This window comes from Hippoglossus stenolepis, chromosome 8 (genome assembly GCF_022539355.2).
Source record: "Hippoglossus stenolepis isolate QCI-W04-F060 chromosome 8, HSTE1.2, whole genome shotgun sequence".
In the NCBI taxonomy this organism is placed as follows: domain Eukaryota; kingdom Metazoa; phylum Chordata; class Actinopteri; order Pleuronectiformes; family Pleuronectidae; genus Hippoglossus; species Hippoglossus stenolepis.
The window spans coordinates 13,467,309-13,486,718 of NC_061490.1; the positions used below are offsets into that span (position 1 = coordinate 13,467,309).

Below are 19,410 nucleotides of genomic sequence, written 5' to 3' on the forward strand. Positions count from 1 at the left end.
GCCGAAGCTGTTCCCTTGTCCCATTCTTTCATTTGTATATGCGCACAAAGACTGAAAGGAGTGAGAGGCGGCTAAAAGCAGCGTAAGGCAGAGATGGAATACATTATTGTTCCGAGTTCCACCCGTGGCGAAGGGTTCAAAGTGAATATGTGCCCGGAGCTTGCACTACAGCTGCTAATGCACTTCTCTTCTCTGGTACATTAACGAAATATATTTCTTTCTTTTCCAAGCACATGTGCAGTACCTGTCAACTGTGATAAACAAAGGCAAGCAGCGCATGAAGAGGAAGTATGGAGTTCAGTACATCCTGGATACCATCCGGACGTTCTACAGGTGAACCTCTCGCTTCCCTTTATGGTTTTAAACGAACACAACATTGTAGATTTAGAGATTGCTTATCAAAGTTTAGGTATTCTCATCGATTTATAGTCGTTCCTGACCGTTGTACTCAGTGAATCATGGCAGGATCATTTATGTCTTTACTGTGTCTCTGGTCCCAGTGTGGAGAAAGATGGCAGCTCTCTGTCCGATGAGAAGCAAACGATCCAGACCTCTCTGTTCACCTTGCTGAAGGACTTCCTCAAGTCTCCGACATCAGAAGAGCTCCACAGCGTCCTCGCCTACATTCTGGCTGTAGGAGAGGAGCAGCAGGTTGAACTAATAAACTTTATCTCTGTTTCTTAAGGGAGTTCAAATTTTGTTATAATTTGACCTTCTCAGCATCATATTTCACTTGCAAATGAAAATTCCTCGATCTTGCACACTTCCTTCTTTCCTTCACTTTTTTGGCATCTCTGACGACTTTAAACTTAAACCTCCCTAAAACATTATATATTTCTTGTATTTCATCATCCTCTCTCCGCTCTGACCTGATGATCGACTCCTATCCCCACCAGGTTGTGATGGCTCTGGATGTGCTGTATGCGCTGTTGAGGAGCAGCCCTCCTCGGGAGCAGGTGCAGGCCGTGCTGCTGGAGTGGGGCGTGGAGCAGCTGTACTGCCTGCTGCTCACTCCCAGCTTCGGAGACGAGGCCAGAGAGAGGGTGTTCAGGGTGAGGAATGATGTCTGCCCGCCAACTCCGATGTTAGACTCCCCTGTCAAAACAGAAACAAACCAAAAAAAAAATCACAATTTCCACATGATGTTTTCAGGTTCTGTACAAAATCCTCAAGAGCGAGCGAGTGTCCGAGCGGAACAAGCAGCGCATCAAGCTGAAGGATTTCGGCTACCTTGGCCTGGTTTGTGTCCTTGAAGATGTTCCCGTCAGCATGATCACCGTGCGCTGTCTGTACGAGCAGGTTCTCGCTACAGGTAACGATGAGACAACGTCTTCCCTCTGGTCCAATGAGCTTTAAAACATATATGACAAAAGAAAGACCTTTACAGTTGTTAAAGCACCTGAAACGTAGGTTTTAAATATAAGGTTTTTCTCTTTAAATATGAAAAAGCAACAATCAAATTGTAAGTTAGAAAAAAAAATATCCTTAGCTATGAATTACTGTTTATTCATCTTAAACTCATCTACTTTGTGCGTACACGCTCTGAGCGGATTTTATTGTAAGTAGTCGTCACCTTGGCAACAAAAGGTCAAGGACATAAGGTCAGTGAGTTTCTCTTATTTATCTAATAATTGAATTTACATGTAAAGGATAACAGTAACAGGAAGTAGATTTCCTGAAAATAACTAATTAAAAAAAATTTTAACAGTGATTTTTTGTAAAATAGAAATTATGTTTCAAAGTTACACTGACACTAGGTTACTTCCATATAATGCTCAAGTATCATATCCCAAAAAAGGGAAAATATTGGTTAACACTCAACCAAAATTTCTTTCAATAAATAATTAATAAATCGATATTTACTTTTGTTCTAATAAATGGAGAAACTCTTTCATGGAAATTCCACTGCATCTGCTTATAAACTTAGGAAAACTAACTATTTATTTAAAAAAACTTTAAAGAAATGTTTGGATGCTTTATTACCTTGGATCGGGTTTATGGTGAAAGTGCCTGTTATCCCCTTTCAAACGGATGAGAGACAAACCGTGGAAAAATCACAAATACAATAATATTTTGAGAGCGTTATTCTTATTTCAGAAAAGAATTGATTGGTTAAATAAAGTTTCCATCGTGTTTACTGTAACAGAAAGCTGATTATGAAATAGGATTTCCAGCACTTTAAAATGACATTAGATGTGCTGCTGCCTCACAGATGCCAGCCCTAACTTCAGAGACCTCCTGGCTGTGGTCTGTCTGTCCCATCGAGCCGAGCTCACGGTGCGTCTGGACGTCTGTCGCAAGGTCAGTGTGCTCCCCCTCGTCCGATGACACTCATCGTTTCATATTTGATCATCACAGTAATGAAAACAAGCTCTGGCTCTCTGTTCCTGTCTGATATCACTGCAGCTCTTTCATCTGATCTACACCAACGAGGATTATGTGAAGCAGCTCGCTAAGCAGCCCGGCTGGCAGGACGTTCTCACCAAACTCTATGTGAAAGAGTCCTACGAGGTCCACACTGCCAGCATTGAAGACTCCAGCTCCTTTGAACCGAATCATCGGCCGCAGCTGCAGCGAGATCAGGCCCTGGTCATAGAGGACACCCGCAGCGACATGTTCCTGAGGTACCGCACCTCGGAGGACATGGAGGACGAGGAGGAGGAAGATGATGGTGGCCAGCGGGACATCTCCGAGGGATTCTCTGATTTATCCCAGTCGCCTCCGAGTGGAGGTGGAGGCCCCCAGAAAAAGTTCACCGGCTCCCACCACTTCAAGTCGTTTGATTCAGTCGACCAGGGCAGCCAATCATCCATCTTCAATGCAGTCGATATCACCTCGTCTTGCCCTAATGAAGAGGGGAGGGAGTACCAGCCGCTCTCGCCCTTTGGTACATCACCTTTAGATTTGGAGCTCGGGGGAATGGGAGACATGGGAACACACACTCCTGCAGGGAGTCTGAATAACACACCGTCTCCTCTAGAGCACTGCAAACCATTTCCTCCACTCAGACCCAGGAAGAGCTCCAGTCTGTCCAATGTGCTGGATGAAACGAGCTATGGGACGGACCCTCCCACTGGAGACACAATCTCCAACACGTCCAACCCCCAGGTATGCCTCCTTTTTTATCTTTGATCTCTCATTCAGGCCTCTATTATTTTTGTCCCTCCACCCTGACAAAAGTCCGTCCGTCCACTTCTTTTGAGCAAGATCTCTCAAGAACACCTTCAGGGAATTCCTTCAAATTTGGTACAAACGTTCAGTTCAGTTCAGTTGGCCTAACAAATTAACTGATTGGACTCTGGTGGTCAAAGGTCAAATACCAAGATCGCTGTGACCTCAAATAATTTTTTTTCCTATCTCAGGAACACCTTGGATTTACAGATTAGCTGATTAGAATTTGATGGTCAAAGGTCACTGTGACCTTACAAAACACATTTTTGGTCTCGTGAACGCAACATCTCAGGAACACCTTGAGGAAATTTCTTCCAATTTGGCACAAACGTTCACTTGTTCTTCTGGTTGACAAATGTTAACGGTTAAAGTTACTTTGGCCACATATGTACGTCATAGGGAAATCATTACATCTTGAACATTACCTTGGACTCAAGGATGACCTGATTAGAATTTAGAGGTCAAAGGTCACTGTTACCTCACAAAACTCTTTTTGCCAACGCCTAAAAAGAATCCTTATTTATTATTACCTATAATCCAACAAATGTTCACTTAGACTCACCGATGATTTGATTTGGGTCAAAGGTCAAAGGTCACAGGGGCCTCTTGAAACAGGTTTTTGGCCTCTTGGGAATTTCTTCAAATTTTGATCAGTTGTTCCTTAGACTCAAATATTAATTGATTTGATTGAAGTGGTGAAAGTTAAAAGGTCACAGTGCCCTCATATGAATCTGAAAAAAGTGTATGTAGACTGAAACTGCACTGGTTGGCAGAAGCATACAACCACAGCGCTGTAGTTGTAGTTCATGTTTGTATTGTTTTAGTTGTTTCCTTTATGAAATATTGGTGGTGTTTATATTACAGCAGACCCCTGAAGAGGAGCTGTGCAACCTCCTCACCAACATCGTCTTCTCCGTTCTGTGGAGCGGCAGCGGGGCAGAGGGGGCGGGGGACGTGGTGTGGAGGGAGAGAGGACAGGTGTTTTCTGTTCTCACCAAACTGGGCTCATCCTGCCAACTGGTCCGCCCTCCCGATGACATCAAACGCAGGTTAGTGACGTCATTTGAACTTTAATAACTCCTCAGTTAACCAACATTTATCAAAACCACACTGAGCCTGTCTCACAATGGAAAAACTAGTTGAACCGCACCTTCAGCTGCATCACCCCTTTTGTCAAGATATCTGGAAATACTACCACGGTGTGTGCTCAGACTTTGTTTGTGTGCCAGTTTGTTGGAGATGATGCTGGAGTCGTCTCTGTCGGACCTGAGGGACGCCCAGGGAGTGTCCCTGCCTTTCTGTCCCAGTCTGGTTCGACTACTCAGGCTGCTGCAGGACTTCCTGTTTGCGGAGGGTACAGACAACCGTGCACTGTGGAGTGAAAAGGTAGAACACATACATCACCTATACACACGTGTGTATATCGCCAACACATTCTGCTCTGCTACTGAAATCCCACATCCTTATTTATAAAGGTCGGTTGACTATAAAAGCACCAGGGGAGATAATGGAAATATGTGCAGCACTCCATCACTCTTAAACTCATCTGAAGATATCACATAAATATAGAATGAGATGAGTTCCACATGAATTCAAAATAAAAGCAATATTTTAAGACTAAGTGATATTATATATATTATTATTCGGTGACGGCTGTTGCGCAGGTGGTAGAGCGGGTCCTCTGCTAACCTGAGAGTCGGTGGTTCAATCACCGGCTCCTCCATTCCCTCCTGTTGAAGTGTACCGTAAACCCCAAATTGCACCTGACATCTGTGTGTGACAGAAAAAGTGATGTAGAGAAGCATTCTGTGAATCTGAGTGCGTGTGTGTGACTGGGTGAATCTGAGGCGCTTTGAGCTTCATATGGAACATTTCTGGAAATATGCGTATTCACTTTCTTGCTCAGAGTTAAATGAGGTCACAGATATCACTTGTTGTCTGTGCTCAGCTCAGCTTAGCACAAAGACAGTGACTTCGCCCAGCAAAGAAATAGTTTGGCACACGAAACACTTTAAAACCGCAACTGTTGTTGTCTTTATACTTCAGCTTTTATAGGGATTAAACAAATGAGATGTTTCAGAGCTACACATTCACTTTCTATAAATGATCATCAACACCAGTGGAATTTTAACCACTGTAGAATTTCAAATGCTTGTCCTCAGGTCAACAGTTCACTTGAGTTTTCCTTCAATCAAATCTTTTGCAGCAGATTTCTGCAATGAATAAACTGGAGGCCCACATTGTGAAATGATGATCCAGAACAGATGTCTTTCGTCTGACTGTAGTATTGTCTCCATTATGGGTTTAATCATGTTAAATGATTAGAAATTCAATCTTTGAGAAAACTGTTTCTAAATACAATTATTTTAACACAGCAAATCTTCAAAGTCAGAACAAAGGCTGATAAAATTATTGGGATGTGATGCTGTAATTTAATTCAATATATTCCAGTTATTTTGCTGTTGAAAGCAGCGGTGACTCCATCCTTAGACGGTAAATAAAAGCAGGAGCAGCCGGGGTGCAGTTGAGGTCGGGTTCTATGTTTAACGTGAGAAGAAATGTTTCTTCTCTTGAGTTAATGCTGGGTGGAGTGGTACATTTGGGTGTAAGTAGCATCTGAATCACCTTTTTAAAAGCAGGTTAAGCTCTATTTAATGTACTGAATGCCTTTAGGTTGTCATAGACGCTAAGGTGTGGGAACAGGTCCGGCCTTCCATTGAATCTTTGTTGACAGCCGTTGTTGTTGTATTGCAGATCTTTGAAGGGGTGGTGAACCTGCTGGACAAGTTACAGGCCTGGCATAGCACCCCTGGCAGCCCCGGCCACACTGAACTGAAGGAGATGGCCCAAATCGGCCTGCGTATCATCACCGGATACATTCAGCAGCAGCACTCACAGGTCAGTGGCACCAACAACTCGTCCTGTTCACCAACCATATATGTAAAAAAATAAAAATAATTCTCACTGCACAGTTCGCTCACAACCCAAGACTGAACTTTGCAGAAAATCAATTTAAATAGGTTATGGAATTTATTTAACTTGATAAGTTCACTCAGATAAAGCCATAGCAACAAAAAACGATCCTTCTATGGGTTTCTTTTTAAAGACAATCATTCCTCCCAGAGAGAGGGAGTGTTCAGTATGAAAGGGCAGCTCCTCTCAGACGTACGAGCGCTGCTGCTGCTGCAGCTCCAGGCTGCCGGTTGTGTTCATCTCCAAAGTGGTACAAGTCCGCCTAAAGCCATTTGTTTTTCCAAATGTCAGGTCGGAAATAAATTCACTTAATTGCTCCCTGACATCACAGCTGTAGATCAAAGGTGTAGATACAACAGGCCTACTTTACAAGTAAAACAAGCTGAATATCAGATTCAAATAGAATAAAAACTTAACTAAATATGTTTTTATCTCAACCAAATACATTAAGTATATATAATATATTCATATAATTAATTATTCCCTATCCACAGTCTAATAATTCAAGATAAACTAATAAAACAGCCATATGTATAATTTGACACTGTGGTTTTGAACTGTTGAAATGCATGTTTGTTTATCATATCTTTATTATGAACAGAATGGACAGGTTGCTCAGTGTAAAGTAATGTATCCCCCCCGTGCCTCTTCAGGTGTGTGTGATGGCCTGTGTGAAGCTCCACAGCCTCCTGCAGACTGTGCTGTGTCTGAGCTGGGAGGAGGTGTGCTTCCTGCTGGGGCAGCTGGGCGCCCCGCTGTGGCCAGGAGGTGTAATGGACGGCAGCAACTGCGTACACCCGGAGACCTTCTCCCAGCTGGTGCCCGTCGTGCGAACCCTGCTCGATCAGCACGCTGACCCCGTCACCCTCCAGAAACTGCTGCCCAACCTGCCCATCACCAACGGCAGCCCCACGTTCGCCCAGGACCTGAAGGTTTACTGTCACACGCTGGAGTGGCAGGGCTTTTATCAGCAAGAGGTCAGTGTGGCAGCTCACATCTTTCATCTTTTGTTTAGGGAGTCGAGAGAGCCTCCTCTTCTGTTTTTGTTACGAAAGTAAAGGTATAATCAACCCTCCACAGAAACTGCTGGCTCTTCTCTTTGTCTCTTCAGCGTACAAACAGAATTTTTGCAATCTCCCTTCTGAGCCTGGTCAGTTACCTCCCAGTGGGTGGCTGAACAATCTAATGCAAAGTTTTCAAAATGCTATCACAAGTTTAGAGAGGAAGAGAAACGGCCAGAGGCTCCCCAATGTTTTCGAGCTGACCCTCAGTGTATTTGAGGCGGAGATCAGTTTATGCTCAAACTTGAAGTTGAGATATTTTTGTGAACTGATGCCAAACAGACACACTCACCTCTCGCTGAGCGGAGATTTATCTCTGCTCTGTGTGACACTGCATGTACATAAATCTGTTGTGTTTAGATTACTTCTATACACGGATCCTGCAATACATTATCCAGTGTGGCATAACTTTGGCTGCCTGCGTGGTTTTATGTGTATGTGTATGTGTATGTGTGTATGTGTGTATGTGTGTATGTATGTATGTATGTATGTATGTATGTATGTATGTATGTATGTATTAGTGTCTATGTGTATTTTGTTTAGTCTATGTATTGGATTTAGTTATTTTATGTATTTTTATACAGCCTCATGATTTCAGCATGCAATGTGCGATAGTAAGAGGAAAAGAAACAACAATGCAGCTTGTGTCAAATTGAAGGACTCTTATAATACTCCTGTAAAACAATAAATAAAAAAGGGAAGCTGTTAGTTTCATGGGGAAGTTGTAATGCCTTTCCTGTCTCCTGTTTTTATGCATCGAACTTACTCAACCTTTACAGTAGTAGTAGTAGTGGGTCCAGTTTTTTGTTTGGTATAATCCTGCTGACTAGCACACAAACAAATGCAGATGAAAACATAACCGTCTTGGCAGAGGTAATAATGATAGGGTGGTTGTGTTGCCATTCCTGTCTCCTGTTTTCATGCATCTAACTTACTCGTCCTTTAGTGGTGACAGGGGTTCTTTTTTTACTCATTAAAAATTATAAGCTTTTTAAGTTAAAGCTGTTATTTATTATAATTTGAATGTTGTGTTTTGTCTTGAATGTTTGATTTGCAGTGTTGTGTTTTATTGGTTGTTGTACAATCTTTCCTAATCACTTTAACTTTAGTTGTTGACTAGATTGTGTCATTCCTGACATTTTTGTAACTGTGTGTAACACTGAATGTCCTCTCTCTCTTTTTGTCTCTGTGATAACCGTGCTCCAGGTTCAACCCACCATGGAGCAGTATGAGCTGGACACATTCGGCCGTTGCCACGACATCATGTCAAATTTCTGGAACTCGTGCTTCGACGACCTGATGAGCACGTCCTTCAAACGGGACAAAGACAGATCTGACAGCAAATCCAAGTTTCAGGTTACCAGACCTTCCAGGCTTCATGCTGAAACCGAGCTTTAATATTTCAGATTATTGATTTGACTTTTTTTTTTATACTGAAAAACAGGAAGTGATTGTGGACCCCCACATGAAGCGAGTCAGAATTGAGAACAACAGGTACTTCAGTTGGCAGAAGCTTAACTCCAGCCAGCAGGGGGTGGTGTTGCAGCACTGGCGAGCTCTCCGCAGGCTGTTGACCAGTGAGAGAGGAGCATGGGCCCACAGGTATAATGACGTGGGAATACTCACATTAAAATTAATTTACGAGGAAACATTGAACTGTCAAATCTATTCAGCTTGAAGATGTTGCATAAAGATTAAATACGAATATTTGTCTACGTCGTCCTGCTGCGGTCCCTTCCTGACCAGATTGTGCTCAACTGTATTTTTCCTATTAACGTGTTTCTGATAGAGTTCCACCAGAGGTGAAGTGGAAATTGTCCAATGCAGAGACATATTCCAAGATGCGTCTCAAACTTGTTCCCAACTACAACTATGATCCTCACATCGAGGCCAGTGCCCTGAGGGACAACATGGGTACGTCACAGAGGACATTCTTGCTGACTTTTCTGTTTTTTGTCATTTCCACCAAAAATGGTGCTCTGACGATGTGTTGTGTGTTTTTTTTTGTTTTTTTCAGGAGCTGACAGTCCTCGCAGCTCTGAACCTCTCCCATTGGCTGTTGCCAAGGAAGCAAAAGTGAGCGACATGGAGGATGATCAGTTAGGAGAAGAGGACCTCGTCTTTTTGGACGATAAGTGAGTCGACAGTTTCTGCCTCATGTCTGATTTTTTTCCACAGGTCGTAAACAATAAGACAAAAAAGCCACTCGACATGTATTGAAACCAAACAGGCGTTACATTTTTACATATTAAGATTTGAAATTTGAATGGAATTTCTGAAATCATCTGAAAGTCCTTATATTTGCAAAATGCACTGCAGAAAAAGTAAAGGATCACTGTTCTGTCTTGTGTTGTCAGGGTGGAGGGAGAAGACGAGAGCCAGAAAGAGAAACTGGTTCTGTCTGAGGACTGCGAGCTCATCACCATCGTGGCGGTCGTTCCTGGTCGACTGGAGGTCACCACGCACCATCTTTACTTCTATGATGGCAACAGTGAGAAAGAAGAGACAGAAGAGGGTATGTAATACAGAAATATGTTGCTTTTTCTATCCATTGATCTTCAAATGGTTCTTTGATAAATGAGTTCTATCTCTGCCTTCAGGAATCGGGTTTGATTTCAAGAGGCCTCTGTCTCAGCTCAGAGAAGTTCATCTGAGGCGCTACAACCTGCGACGCTCTGCGCTGGAGCTGTTCTTCATAGATCAGTCTCACTACTTCCTCAACTTCAAAAAGAAGGTGAGGCTCAGTGCAACTGTACATACTTTATTAAGTATTAATAAATGTCTTTTAAATAATATGGTAATCGATAAAATAAAAATACTTTGCTTGCCTATTCAGGTACGAAACAAAGTATATTCCAGGATCCTGGGGCTGCGGCCTCCCAACCTGTTTTACTTTGGCTCCCGCTCCCCTCAAGAGCTCCTGAAGGCATCTGGGCTCACACAGGTGTTTATTTAAAGCAGACTTTTCTATAAAAACGTGTTATTGGATTTGAGTTGTGATAACTGTGTTTGACCAATCTGATGTCGATGTGTCCAACAGAAATGGGTGTGCAGGGAAATCTCCAACTTTGAGTATTTGATGCAGCTGAACACCATCGCTGGACGCACTTACAACGACCTGTCGCAGTATCCTGTGGTAAATACACGCCACCTCTCCCCTGACAGTGTTGTGTTATATTTAGGATCCCTTTATGTGATGCACTGTGAGTGTGAGGAGGCGTCATGTTGCAGTTTGTGTTCTGTTGCTTTTAGTTCCCCTGGATTCTGTGTGACTACACCTCGCCTATTCTGAATCTGGAGGACCCGTCCGTTTTCAGAGATCTGTCAAAACCCATCGGTGTGGTCAACGCACGCCACGCACAGAATGTCAGAGAGAAGTAAGTGGTTTTATAATGACGTGATTTGTGTAAAGCACCAAACGGATTCCTCTCTACAATGTAAAGAATGCACCATTTATACATTTTTCTCTCTGTCACTAGGTATGAGAGCTTCGAGGACCCCACGGGCACCACTGATAAATTCCACTATGGCACACACTACTCAAATGCAGCAGGAGTCATGCACTACATGATCCGCATGGAGCCATTCACCACCCTGCATATCCAGCTGCAGAGTGGCAGGTGGGATTACTCACTAGTGCATGACTTATCATAGTAATTCATGCTATGGTCAGAATCAAGTTTGTTTCCAAGAAGGTTTTCATGTACACAGGCCGTACGTGTTTTAGTGCATAACATTGAACATACTAATTAGAAAGCTAGGGGAAAGGTAAAGCTAATAAAAGAGCATGTATTGTGAGTATGAGTGAAAGTTATACAGTAAAAATAAAAGATATAAACATAATATATGTGCAATATTTCCCCATGGAGTTTGTGCAGGAGTAAATATGCAAAGTTACAAGTAATACAGAGGTAGAAAAGTAATATATCTTGTCTTTGTTTAGGTTTGACTGTTCAGACAGACAGTTTCACTCAGTGGCAGCCGCCTGGCAAGCTCGCATGGAGAGTCCCGCTGACGTCAAAGAGCTCATCCCAGAGTTCTTCTACTTCCCAGAATTCCTGCAGAACATCAACGGTGAGGGGCATGATACCTGTGGTCACTCATCAAAACTATCTGATTTGTTCTGACTTTACAGCTGATATATTGCTGATATATAGAACCTAATGAGTGTTTGCGTCCTGCTCCCCATAGGATTCGACCTGGGACGTCTGCAGATATCTCAGGACCCTGTGGCGGATGTGCTGCTGCCTCGCTGGGCCACGTCGAGAGAGGACTTCATCAAGAAACACAGGAAAGCTCTGGTGAGTCCACACAAACAGCTCCAACCATAAAGCGCACTCTGGCTTCCAAACATGTGTTAATAAGAGAGCGTCTTGTGTGTTTGACCCCAGGAATGTGAGCACGTGTCCAATCACCTCCACGAGTGGATTGACCTGATCTTTGGTTACAAGCAGAGAGGTGAAGAGGCAGTGAACGCACTCAATGTCTTCTACTACTGCACCTACGAAGGTAAGGCAGGAGTTCTTAGTGGAAAAGTCGTTTCTTCTTCTTCTCCTCGTGTCCCATAGAAACTCACTCTTCCTTGTTTTCTTCCTCTCTGCAGGTGCAGTGGATTTGGATGCAATAGCCAACGAGAATGAGCGAAAGGCCCTGGAAGGCATCATCAGCAACTTTGGTCAAACACCCTGTCAGCTCCTGAAGGTACCACTCCCACTCTAATGCACAGCTATTTCTCAAGACCCAGTTCTCAGCATTATGGATTTGTTTAAAAAATCAGCAGCAGTGTGATACTATGTTCCTGTTTCCACCCAGGAGCCTCATCCTACTCGGATATCGGCTGAGAACGCAGCTAGGCGGCAGGCCCGCCTGGACACCATGCCCCCAAATATCTTTGAGGAGCTCAAGAAACTCAGACCATTTGTGGAGGTGAGTTCTGTCATGATCTCATTATTATCTCCTGAAAAAAGAAATCACATCATGTTGTATCTATGTATTAACATGTGTGTGTTTGTGTGTGCTGCAGGTGGTGTGTGACGGGCTTCCTCTGGTGCAGGCAGTGGTACCAAAGAACCAGAATCGTTCCTTCATCATTCAGGGCTCAGACATACTGGTACGGTCACTTTCAGATGGAACAAATTTAAAGCTTAAAACAATCATATTTTTTATATTAAAGGTTTTTCATTTTCATACAATGTCATGATTTCTCTCCAGGTGACTGTGAGTTCAAACGGGTTGATAGGAACACACAGCTGGCTGCCATACGACAAAAACATTGTCAACTACTTCACCTTCACTAAGGACCCAACGATGACTAACCCCAAGTGAGTGTCCTGAGAGAGCAAATTATTTAACATTAAAAATCACATAATAAAATAGTCCTGAATTTCCTGTCTGCCACAGCCTCCTAAGATTTTTTGTTGCTCTGTACTTTTTTTTTTTTTTTAAACCTTTGGAGTTAAGAACCCACTCAACTTTTACAGCATTTTCAAAGATGTGTAAATCTGCCTGACAGTTGGCTGGAAACACAACATCTGTCTGAACTGTCTTTTTTTCCTTTCTGTGAAGCTTCAAAGCCTGTTTAATTAACTGAAATTAGCTTGAAAGGATCTTGTTTTATGCTGAGGCCGACGTGGCTCACATAAACAGATAATAAACCAGGATGCAAAGCATGTGAACACTGGGGATTCACAAAGGTTGTAATTTGCCAATGTTGCGACAGTTTAATGTGCTGATTATAAATCTCCTCCACATTTAGGCCACATCTCGCTCCCGCCTCTACTTTCTAACTCTCTTTGATTTCTTCTTTCTGCCGTCGCCCTGTGGTGCAGGACGCAGCGTTTCCTGAGTGGACCTTTCTCTCCCGGGGTGGAGATCAGCGCCCAGGTGCTGGTGGTGTCCAACGATGGACGCCTGCTGTTCAGCGGAGGACACTGGGACTGTAGTCTCCGCGTCACCCAACTGGGCAAGGGCAAGCTGGTGGGCAGGATCTGCCGGCATGTTGGTGAGCTCTTATTTTGTATATCTCTAAATTTAAATGCACAAACTTTGTTTCAGGTTCGTCTATAAATTTGTATGTTTTTTTGTTTCTTCCACAAAGACGTAGTGACTTGCTTGGCTCTCGACCTCTGTGGCATCTACCTCATCTCTGGTTCAAGAGACACCTCCTGTATCGTGTGGCAGGTCCTGCAGCAGGTAAACCTCTGCATGTGTCCCTGTGTGTACGCATGTGCGGAATAATATTAAAGTTAGGAATTCACGTACGGATTCTTCTCCTCCTCTTATCCTTCAGGGTGGTTTCTCCAGCGGCTTGTCTCCTCGGCCGGTGCAGGTTCTCTGCGGACACGACCAGGAGGTCACCTGTGTGGCCATCAGCACTGAAGTGGACATGGCTGTCTCAGGGTCAAAGGTCAGACATGTTACACTCAAAAAGCACTCACCGGACAAACAACATTTGCTGAGTTTGATGGATGTTTGTATATCAGTGTGACACTTTGACGCTTGCTTCCAAAATAATAATAACCCACTTATGTGAAAAGTCAAGTCTCGAGTCAGTTGCTCCAGACATTTTTGGAGGAGCTTTTCCTACCACCCCGAATAAAATCTCTAGAAAATATCAGAGTGAGCCCATGTCAGGATAATTCACAGTGACCTAATGGGCGTGTTGATGCCATTTCTAGCACGCAACAGAAGCGAAACTAGAAAATACAAAAAGAATATAAATATCCCAGGATGAAAAAGAAGTGCCATACACATATACAACATAAGAAGTCAACTTGACAAGACAACGAGATTCGAGAGCATCTGGTCGATTAGGGTCGATGTGCTGTAAACAAAAACATGTGATTTCCACAGTGCGTTTTATACGTCATGACGGGCCTCCTGCATGCTCACATCAGACGCCACCCCTCGCCCGAATGTTCTGGACGTTTTCCTGTTGTTGGGATTTGCGTCCAAACTCCGTAAAATATCTGCATCCAATTTTCTGGACGTTTATGTATGAAAACGACTTATGTTTGTGCGGGCATTACAAATGGTGGTCAACCTGAATAACCTGGAAAATAACACTGAGCAAAATGTGATGTGGCTCATTAGAAGTGAGAATGTAATGTGAACCAGCTACAGGAAACAACCACAAAACACGGAGTTTATTGGTATGAGGAGACAGATGTCGGCATCTCACAGCCAGCAGTTGTTCATACCTGGAATGTGTAATTAACAAAATGAACAAAGGCAAAACCACAGTTCGGGCTGACGCTAATGTGGAGCTTTTATTTTCCATCCTTACTGGTATTAAATCGGAGAAGATGCAGGGAACATACAATCTGTCATTCAAACTGTAGTTACGGGATCTTTCATTGGATTAATACTGATTCCCTCTCTAAGTGGTTTTGATTTGATTTGAAGAACCCTGATTTGTTGTGGTGAACCAAATCAGGGTTCGCAATTGATCCGAATCAAAACTGACCCTCGCTCTCTGTTTACTGTGAATCAGGACGGGACTGTAATCGTGCACACTGTCCGACGAGGCCAGTTCCTGCGAACACTGCGACCCCCCAGTAGCAGCTGTGTGCCCGCCCAAATCTCTGAGCTCCAGGTCGGCAGTGAAGGTCACATTGTGGTGCAGACGACGCCAGAGGAAAACTCCCACAAGAAGGTACATGCATACACAAACTCTACAGTACAGTTCAAACACAAACACACTGATGCTAAAAACAAGTTCCTCAGCCTGCTTATGCCATCATCTGCAATTTACTTGGTTCCACAGGGCAAGTACTCCATTCATGTTTACTCTGTAAATGGCTGTCTGCTGGCCTCCCTCAACATGGAGGAGCAGGTGACTGCTCTGCACCTGGTGTCCGAATACGTCATCCTGGGCACCATGCAGGGCAGCCTCCACATACTGGACTTATACAGGTAAAGACACTGAGAGCTCGGTTTGACGTTTTGAAGGAATTTGCTTCATTTGTTGAAAACATTTGTGTTGGAATCTTGTGTTGAAAATACGAATAAAAAGCTCAACTCGGTCTCCTCTTTGTTTGACAGTCTGGACGCTCCGGTGACGCCCCTGGCATTGAAGGTTCCTGTGAGGAGTGTGTCCGTGACAAAGGAGTGCAGCCACATCCTTGTGGGACTGGAGGATGGAAAGTTGATTGTGGTGGGGGCAGGGAAGCCAGAGGAGGTGAGAACCAGGACATGCAGGAGAGGGGTGTGTGTGTGTGTGTGTGTGTGTGTGTGTGTGTGTGTGTGTGTGTGTGTGTGTGTGTGTGTGTGTGTGTGTGTGTGTGTGTGTGTGTGTGTGTGTGTGTGTGTGTGTGTGTGTGTGTGTGAGTGTGAGTGTGTGAGTGTGTGTGTGAGAGAAGGGGGGTTGGTGGTAATCATATGCTAAATACGAGTTGAAAACCAGTTTTTTTCAAATGATAATTGAGCGTCTTTAGTGTAACATCTCTGTTTTAGCCCCGAAGTGAAGATTAACATATTTCCCCTCCTCGTCTCAGGTTCGCTCGGGACAATTCTCCCGTCGCCTGTGGGGCTCCACTCGCCGCATCTCTCAGGTGTCGTCAGGTGAAACTGAATACAATCCCACTGAGAACGCTGGGAAATGAGATGAGCAATGGTGGAGGACCTCTGTGGACTCCGCACCGCTGATACAGCCACCAGACTCAACAAGGCCTTTCTTCCTTTACAAGCTGGGCAGCTGTCCTCCTCAGCCACTGATCTCTCTGAGAGAGCCACTATACACTGAGCACTTTTTAAATTCTGCAATGATTTGATATTTTATTGCGTATCTCTTTTCCAGTTGTGTAGTGTTTTTAATCAGCATCATTCCAAAGAGTGGCCTTGTTTAATGGAGAGCTAAGAGCTCTGTGTTTGCGGATTGTCAGACTATTTACACTGAGTCGTATTTCAAGGAAATGACTCACTGATGCACACTCGGCCTCAGACACACAGACAGAAAAATGCTGTGAACTTCATGTTCGTGGCTCGTTTTCCTGTCAGAGGCACAGCCGCCATCTCCGGGCTGCTGACCGTCTTTGGCAATGGCGCCTTCGTAAAAACTCCTCGAAAACTTGAAAATCCACTGCAGACGTTGCTCGAGATCTCCACATTGCAATACCGGTGGGCACCACAAGAGAGAGACACATGTGGGGGGGTGTGGGGGGGTGGGGGGGAGGACAAGTGATCACAAGTGAGCCTTTGCTGTGTTATCATTTTTAGCGGTTGACGTCAAGACTAGCTGAGGCTTTACACCAGAAGTGCACCACAGCTACACAGTGTATAACTGCATTCCTGAGGCTCTGAGCAATGTACAACTGTTACAATTAAAGCAATAACTGCTTTAATGGTTTATGTATGTTAAATATCTTCTCTTTTTTTTAAAAATCCTGATTGTTGAGCTTGGATGCAATGAAACTGAAAGAGGAGAGCCGACTGTGGCCTCACACACACACACACAACAGCGTGGAAGTCTGGTACACACGACTCTGTCCCTGTTTGATTTGATCTGAAAAGTGCCTTTTTAAAGCTTGAGCCATGTATAAACACTGAAAGCCAAACGCTTATTTCATACAGATATTTCAGATTTGTAAACCCAAAACACACCTCAGTACTCGGCCTTGACTCCGACGTGGATGAGATGTTCATGAACTCAGTAAACTAATGGACAGCTGGAAGTGAATAGTGTCTCTGCAAGCGCTGCAAACTTCTGAAGACAAGATGACTGCGAAACACGTGAGCGGAGAGTCTGTGAGCCAGCTTCAGAGGAATTCACTTCCTGCCAGCGTCTTTTACTGTGGTTGGAACAGAGTGGTTGTTATGCCGTGTCATGACAGGAGTGAGACAAAGGAAACTATTTGGGAGAATACAATTCCCACAACATGGAGCACACATACAAATTACCATGTCTTTGCAAGTGTAAGCGAGGGGAAAAAAAGAAGCTATATTTGAGAGGTTGTCACAGAGACTGTACAGAAAATCACATTTTAATCAGATTATACAACTAAGACTACTGAATATAAAGGGTTGTTTGCATGTGCAGCTGTGGAATCATCCAGTTTGCTGTTGTGCACACTGATAACGGTTTATATAACATTGCACTGGTTTTCTCTTAATGTTATGAATGTAATTTTTTCTCACGTAACTATGCAGTAACACTGAATCAGTTTTGCGGTCGGGTTGGGTCTTTACAGTCATCAGAGTCACATCACTATCAGAAAGGGGTTTTAAATCGTGCTGTTTATAATGTATTTGATGACATTTGTTGTTCAACTGTGCCCATAAATATATTGATTGTGTGAAAAGCCTTAAGAGCACTGCCTTGGATTTGGACTTGATACTGTTCTCCACTATTATTTGGCGTTTCTGTTCTCGGACGAAGCTGAAAATAGTATTTGCCTGTGTTCCTTGTAACTTAATCATTGCCGCGGGAGTTTGATCATCTCTTTGTCCTTGTTTTCCCTCTAAGCCTCATCAGTTTGTAAAATTATTAGTTAAACTGCCCTAATATGGCTGTATCATGACTGCAGACTTATATTCAGGAATGCTCTTTTCCCTGAACCCGCGCTCTCACATCCACCCTATTATGACCGGCCATTACTGAAAAAACGAGCTCTGATTCTTGTGTGTGTGAACCACAGCAGGAAGGAAACTGATCCGCCGCCACAACGACGATCATCCAGCTCCTCTACTGTAATCCCAGCCTTACATGCGCCTGTGATGTTAACCCTATTAGAGTTGAAAAGGTCACAGCCAGCAATGGCACATTTACTCGAGGAGACTTTGATCTCCTGGTGGGCCGAACATCCTGTCGGGCCGGCCCATAAACACCTCCAGGGGTACAATTCAGAGGGGTGGGGAGTGGGGTGATAAAACTGACCTGCAGACCCCCGGTCAAATAGAAAACCACAGAACAGTGAGTGAGGGAAGTGGAGTAGGAGGGCGAAGAGGGACGCAGTGGCTCTGATGTGGGCCCTCTGACAATGGTGGGAGGGGTTGACGCCTCACTCCTGGTTATTGGCAGGATCTCCCAGCTCTGACCTCTGCAGACCTGAGGGCAGGCCGAGGGGACGGCTGTCGTGAAATGCTGCAATTTTGACGTTGTTGAAGTGGTTCCTGCCAGGAACCGCAACAACCCTCGAACAGGCCTCTGTCAACAACCTCCACCTTCCCCTCTCCTCCCCCACTCTCCGCACCATTTCTCCTCAGCCCCCGAAAGACAAGATCGTGGTTTTGTTTTGCTTTTTCATAGCTGCCTTATCATTCCCACCCATGTGTGACCACAGAAGAAACTTGGCCCCTATGATTAAAGAATCTGGGCTTGTGCAGCGAGATGATGTAGACAAGGAAAGAATAAAGAAGCAATGGGAGCTGTTTATTTCTGATAAACTTATGTTTATTTATTTTTTACTAAACTGTTTTGAAGTATTTAAAAGGTTTAAAAAAACGGTCATATCTTTATTATGATGTTTTTCCTGCAAAAAAATGTAACTCTCTTCAAGGGTCTTACAGATGAGAGTATCAGACTGAGGCAGATTTGCATTTATTTTGATCCTTAAAAAGTCTTCAGCAAAGGTATTTGCAAGAGACAGGAAATAAACAAAATATATATTGATTTTGCAGTGCAGTGAAGGAAACATCAAATTTAAAACTTAAACACATTAAAATCTAAATGAAATAAAAAAATAAATCACCACACAGCCTGAATTTTTAGTGCAACAACAATTAAAAAAAAAGTGTGATGTGGATTTCACACATATTCAAATCGAGGAGACGTTTTGTTTGTGTGTATATGTCTGAATTACACCTTGAAGTTTTATCAGAGCAGGAATATTCTCTCCGTCTCCTCTCATCTCCCTGCAGGCTTTGAAGTGTAAGTAGTATTGTGTCTGAGAGATCTCTCCATTTGTTTGCCTCTGAAGTCTCCCGGCCCCCCTGCCATGCATTCACTAGAATTTACAAGGTGTGTCATTTAGCCTGCGTTGGTTTTCTAATCTTTTGAATTGCTGAGATCAAACGTGCTTCTTGTTCTCCTTCTTCAGAGCGTCTTGTTGGGATCACATGCTCTCTTTTGTTTCTGATAACAACTGATCACAGCTCAATGTATTAGGGTTGTAAACTGGTGTCATGTCACAGACTTACACTTAATAAGGTTTTATACCAGGATCCATGTTTTTTTTTCTACCCACTATTCATTTATAATACATGTTCT

At 43.6% G+C, this 19,410-nt stretch overlaps 1 protein-coding gene across 5 annotated transcripts in view; it reads left to right on the plus strand.

Annotated features, from left to right (window-relative positions):
- Nucleotides 1-17,497, plus strand: part of nbeal2 (neurobeachin-like 2) — a 35,256-nt gene extending 17,759 nt beyond the window's left edge. For 3 of the 5 annotated variants that reach the window (XM_035163827.2, XM_035163830.2, XM_035163829.2), the window contains 33 exons: nucleotides 231-333; nucleotides 501-651; nucleotides 897-1,052; nucleotides 1,153-1,312; nucleotides 2,213-2,301; nucleotides 2,407-3,108; nucleotides 4,036-4,220; nucleotides 4,401-4,557; nucleotides 5,926-6,069; nucleotides 6,798-7,121; nucleotides 8,412-8,561; nucleotides 8,650-8,807; nucleotides 8,995-9,119; nucleotides 9,223-9,340; nucleotides 9,563-9,720; nucleotides 9,806-10,149; nucleotides 10,246-10,341; nucleotides 10,458-10,582; nucleotides 10,685-10,825; nucleotides 11,149-11,279; nucleotides 11,397-11,506; nucleotides 11,597-11,714; nucleotides 11,809-11,906; nucleotides 12,018-12,131; nucleotides 12,229-12,315; nucleotides 12,417-12,526; nucleotides 13,034-13,206; nucleotides 13,303-13,397; nucleotides 13,495-13,611; nucleotides 14,698-14,859; nucleotides 14,971-15,119; nucleotides 15,249-15,384; nucleotides 15,701-17,497. In XM_035163827.2, the coding sequence (XP_035019718.2) occupies nucleotides 231-333; nucleotides 501-651; nucleotides 897-1,052; nucleotides 1,153-1,312; nucleotides 2,213-2,301; nucleotides 2,407-3,108; nucleotides 4,036-4,220; nucleotides 4,401-4,557; nucleotides 5,926-6,069; nucleotides 6,798-7,121; nucleotides 8,412-8,561; nucleotides 8,650-8,807; nucleotides 8,995-9,119; nucleotides 9,223-9,340; nucleotides 9,563-9,720; nucleotides 9,806-10,149; nucleotides 10,246-10,341; nucleotides 10,458-10,582; nucleotides 10,685-10,825; nucleotides 11,149-11,279; nucleotides 11,397-11,506; nucleotides 11,597-11,714; nucleotides 11,809-11,906; nucleotides 12,018-12,131; nucleotides 12,229-12,315; nucleotides 12,417-12,526; nucleotides 13,034-13,206; nucleotides 13,303-13,397; nucleotides 13,495-13,611; nucleotides 14,698-14,859; nucleotides 14,971-15,119; nucleotides 15,249-15,384; nucleotides 15,701-15,808 (5,294 nt within the window). In that variant the 3' untranslated portion in view covers nucleotides 15,809-17,497. The remainder of the gene's footprint in view (nucleotides 1-230; nucleotides 334-500; nucleotides 652-896; nucleotides 1,053-1,152; nucleotides 1,313-2,212; nucleotides 2,302-2,406; nucleotides 3,109-4,035; nucleotides 4,221-4,400; nucleotides 4,558-5,925; nucleotides 6,070-6,797; nucleotides 7,122-8,411; nucleotides 8,562-8,649; nucleotides 8,808-8,994; nucleotides 9,120-9,222; nucleotides 9,341-9,562; nucleotides 9,721-9,805; nucleotides 10,150-10,245; nucleotides 10,342-10,457; nucleotides 10,583-10,684; nucleotides 10,826-11,148; nucleotides 11,280-11,396; nucleotides 11,507-11,596; nucleotides 11,715-11,808; nucleotides 11,907-12,017; nucleotides 12,132-12,228; nucleotides 12,316-12,416; nucleotides 12,527-13,033; nucleotides 13,207-13,302; nucleotides 13,398-13,494; nucleotides 13,612-14,697; nucleotides 14,860-14,970; nucleotides 15,120-15,248; nucleotides 15,385-15,700) is intronic. The other 2 variants (XM_035163831.2, XM_047340874.1) reach the window with 1 other exon arrangement.
- Nucleotides 17,498-19,410: the final 1,913 nt, after the last annotated feature.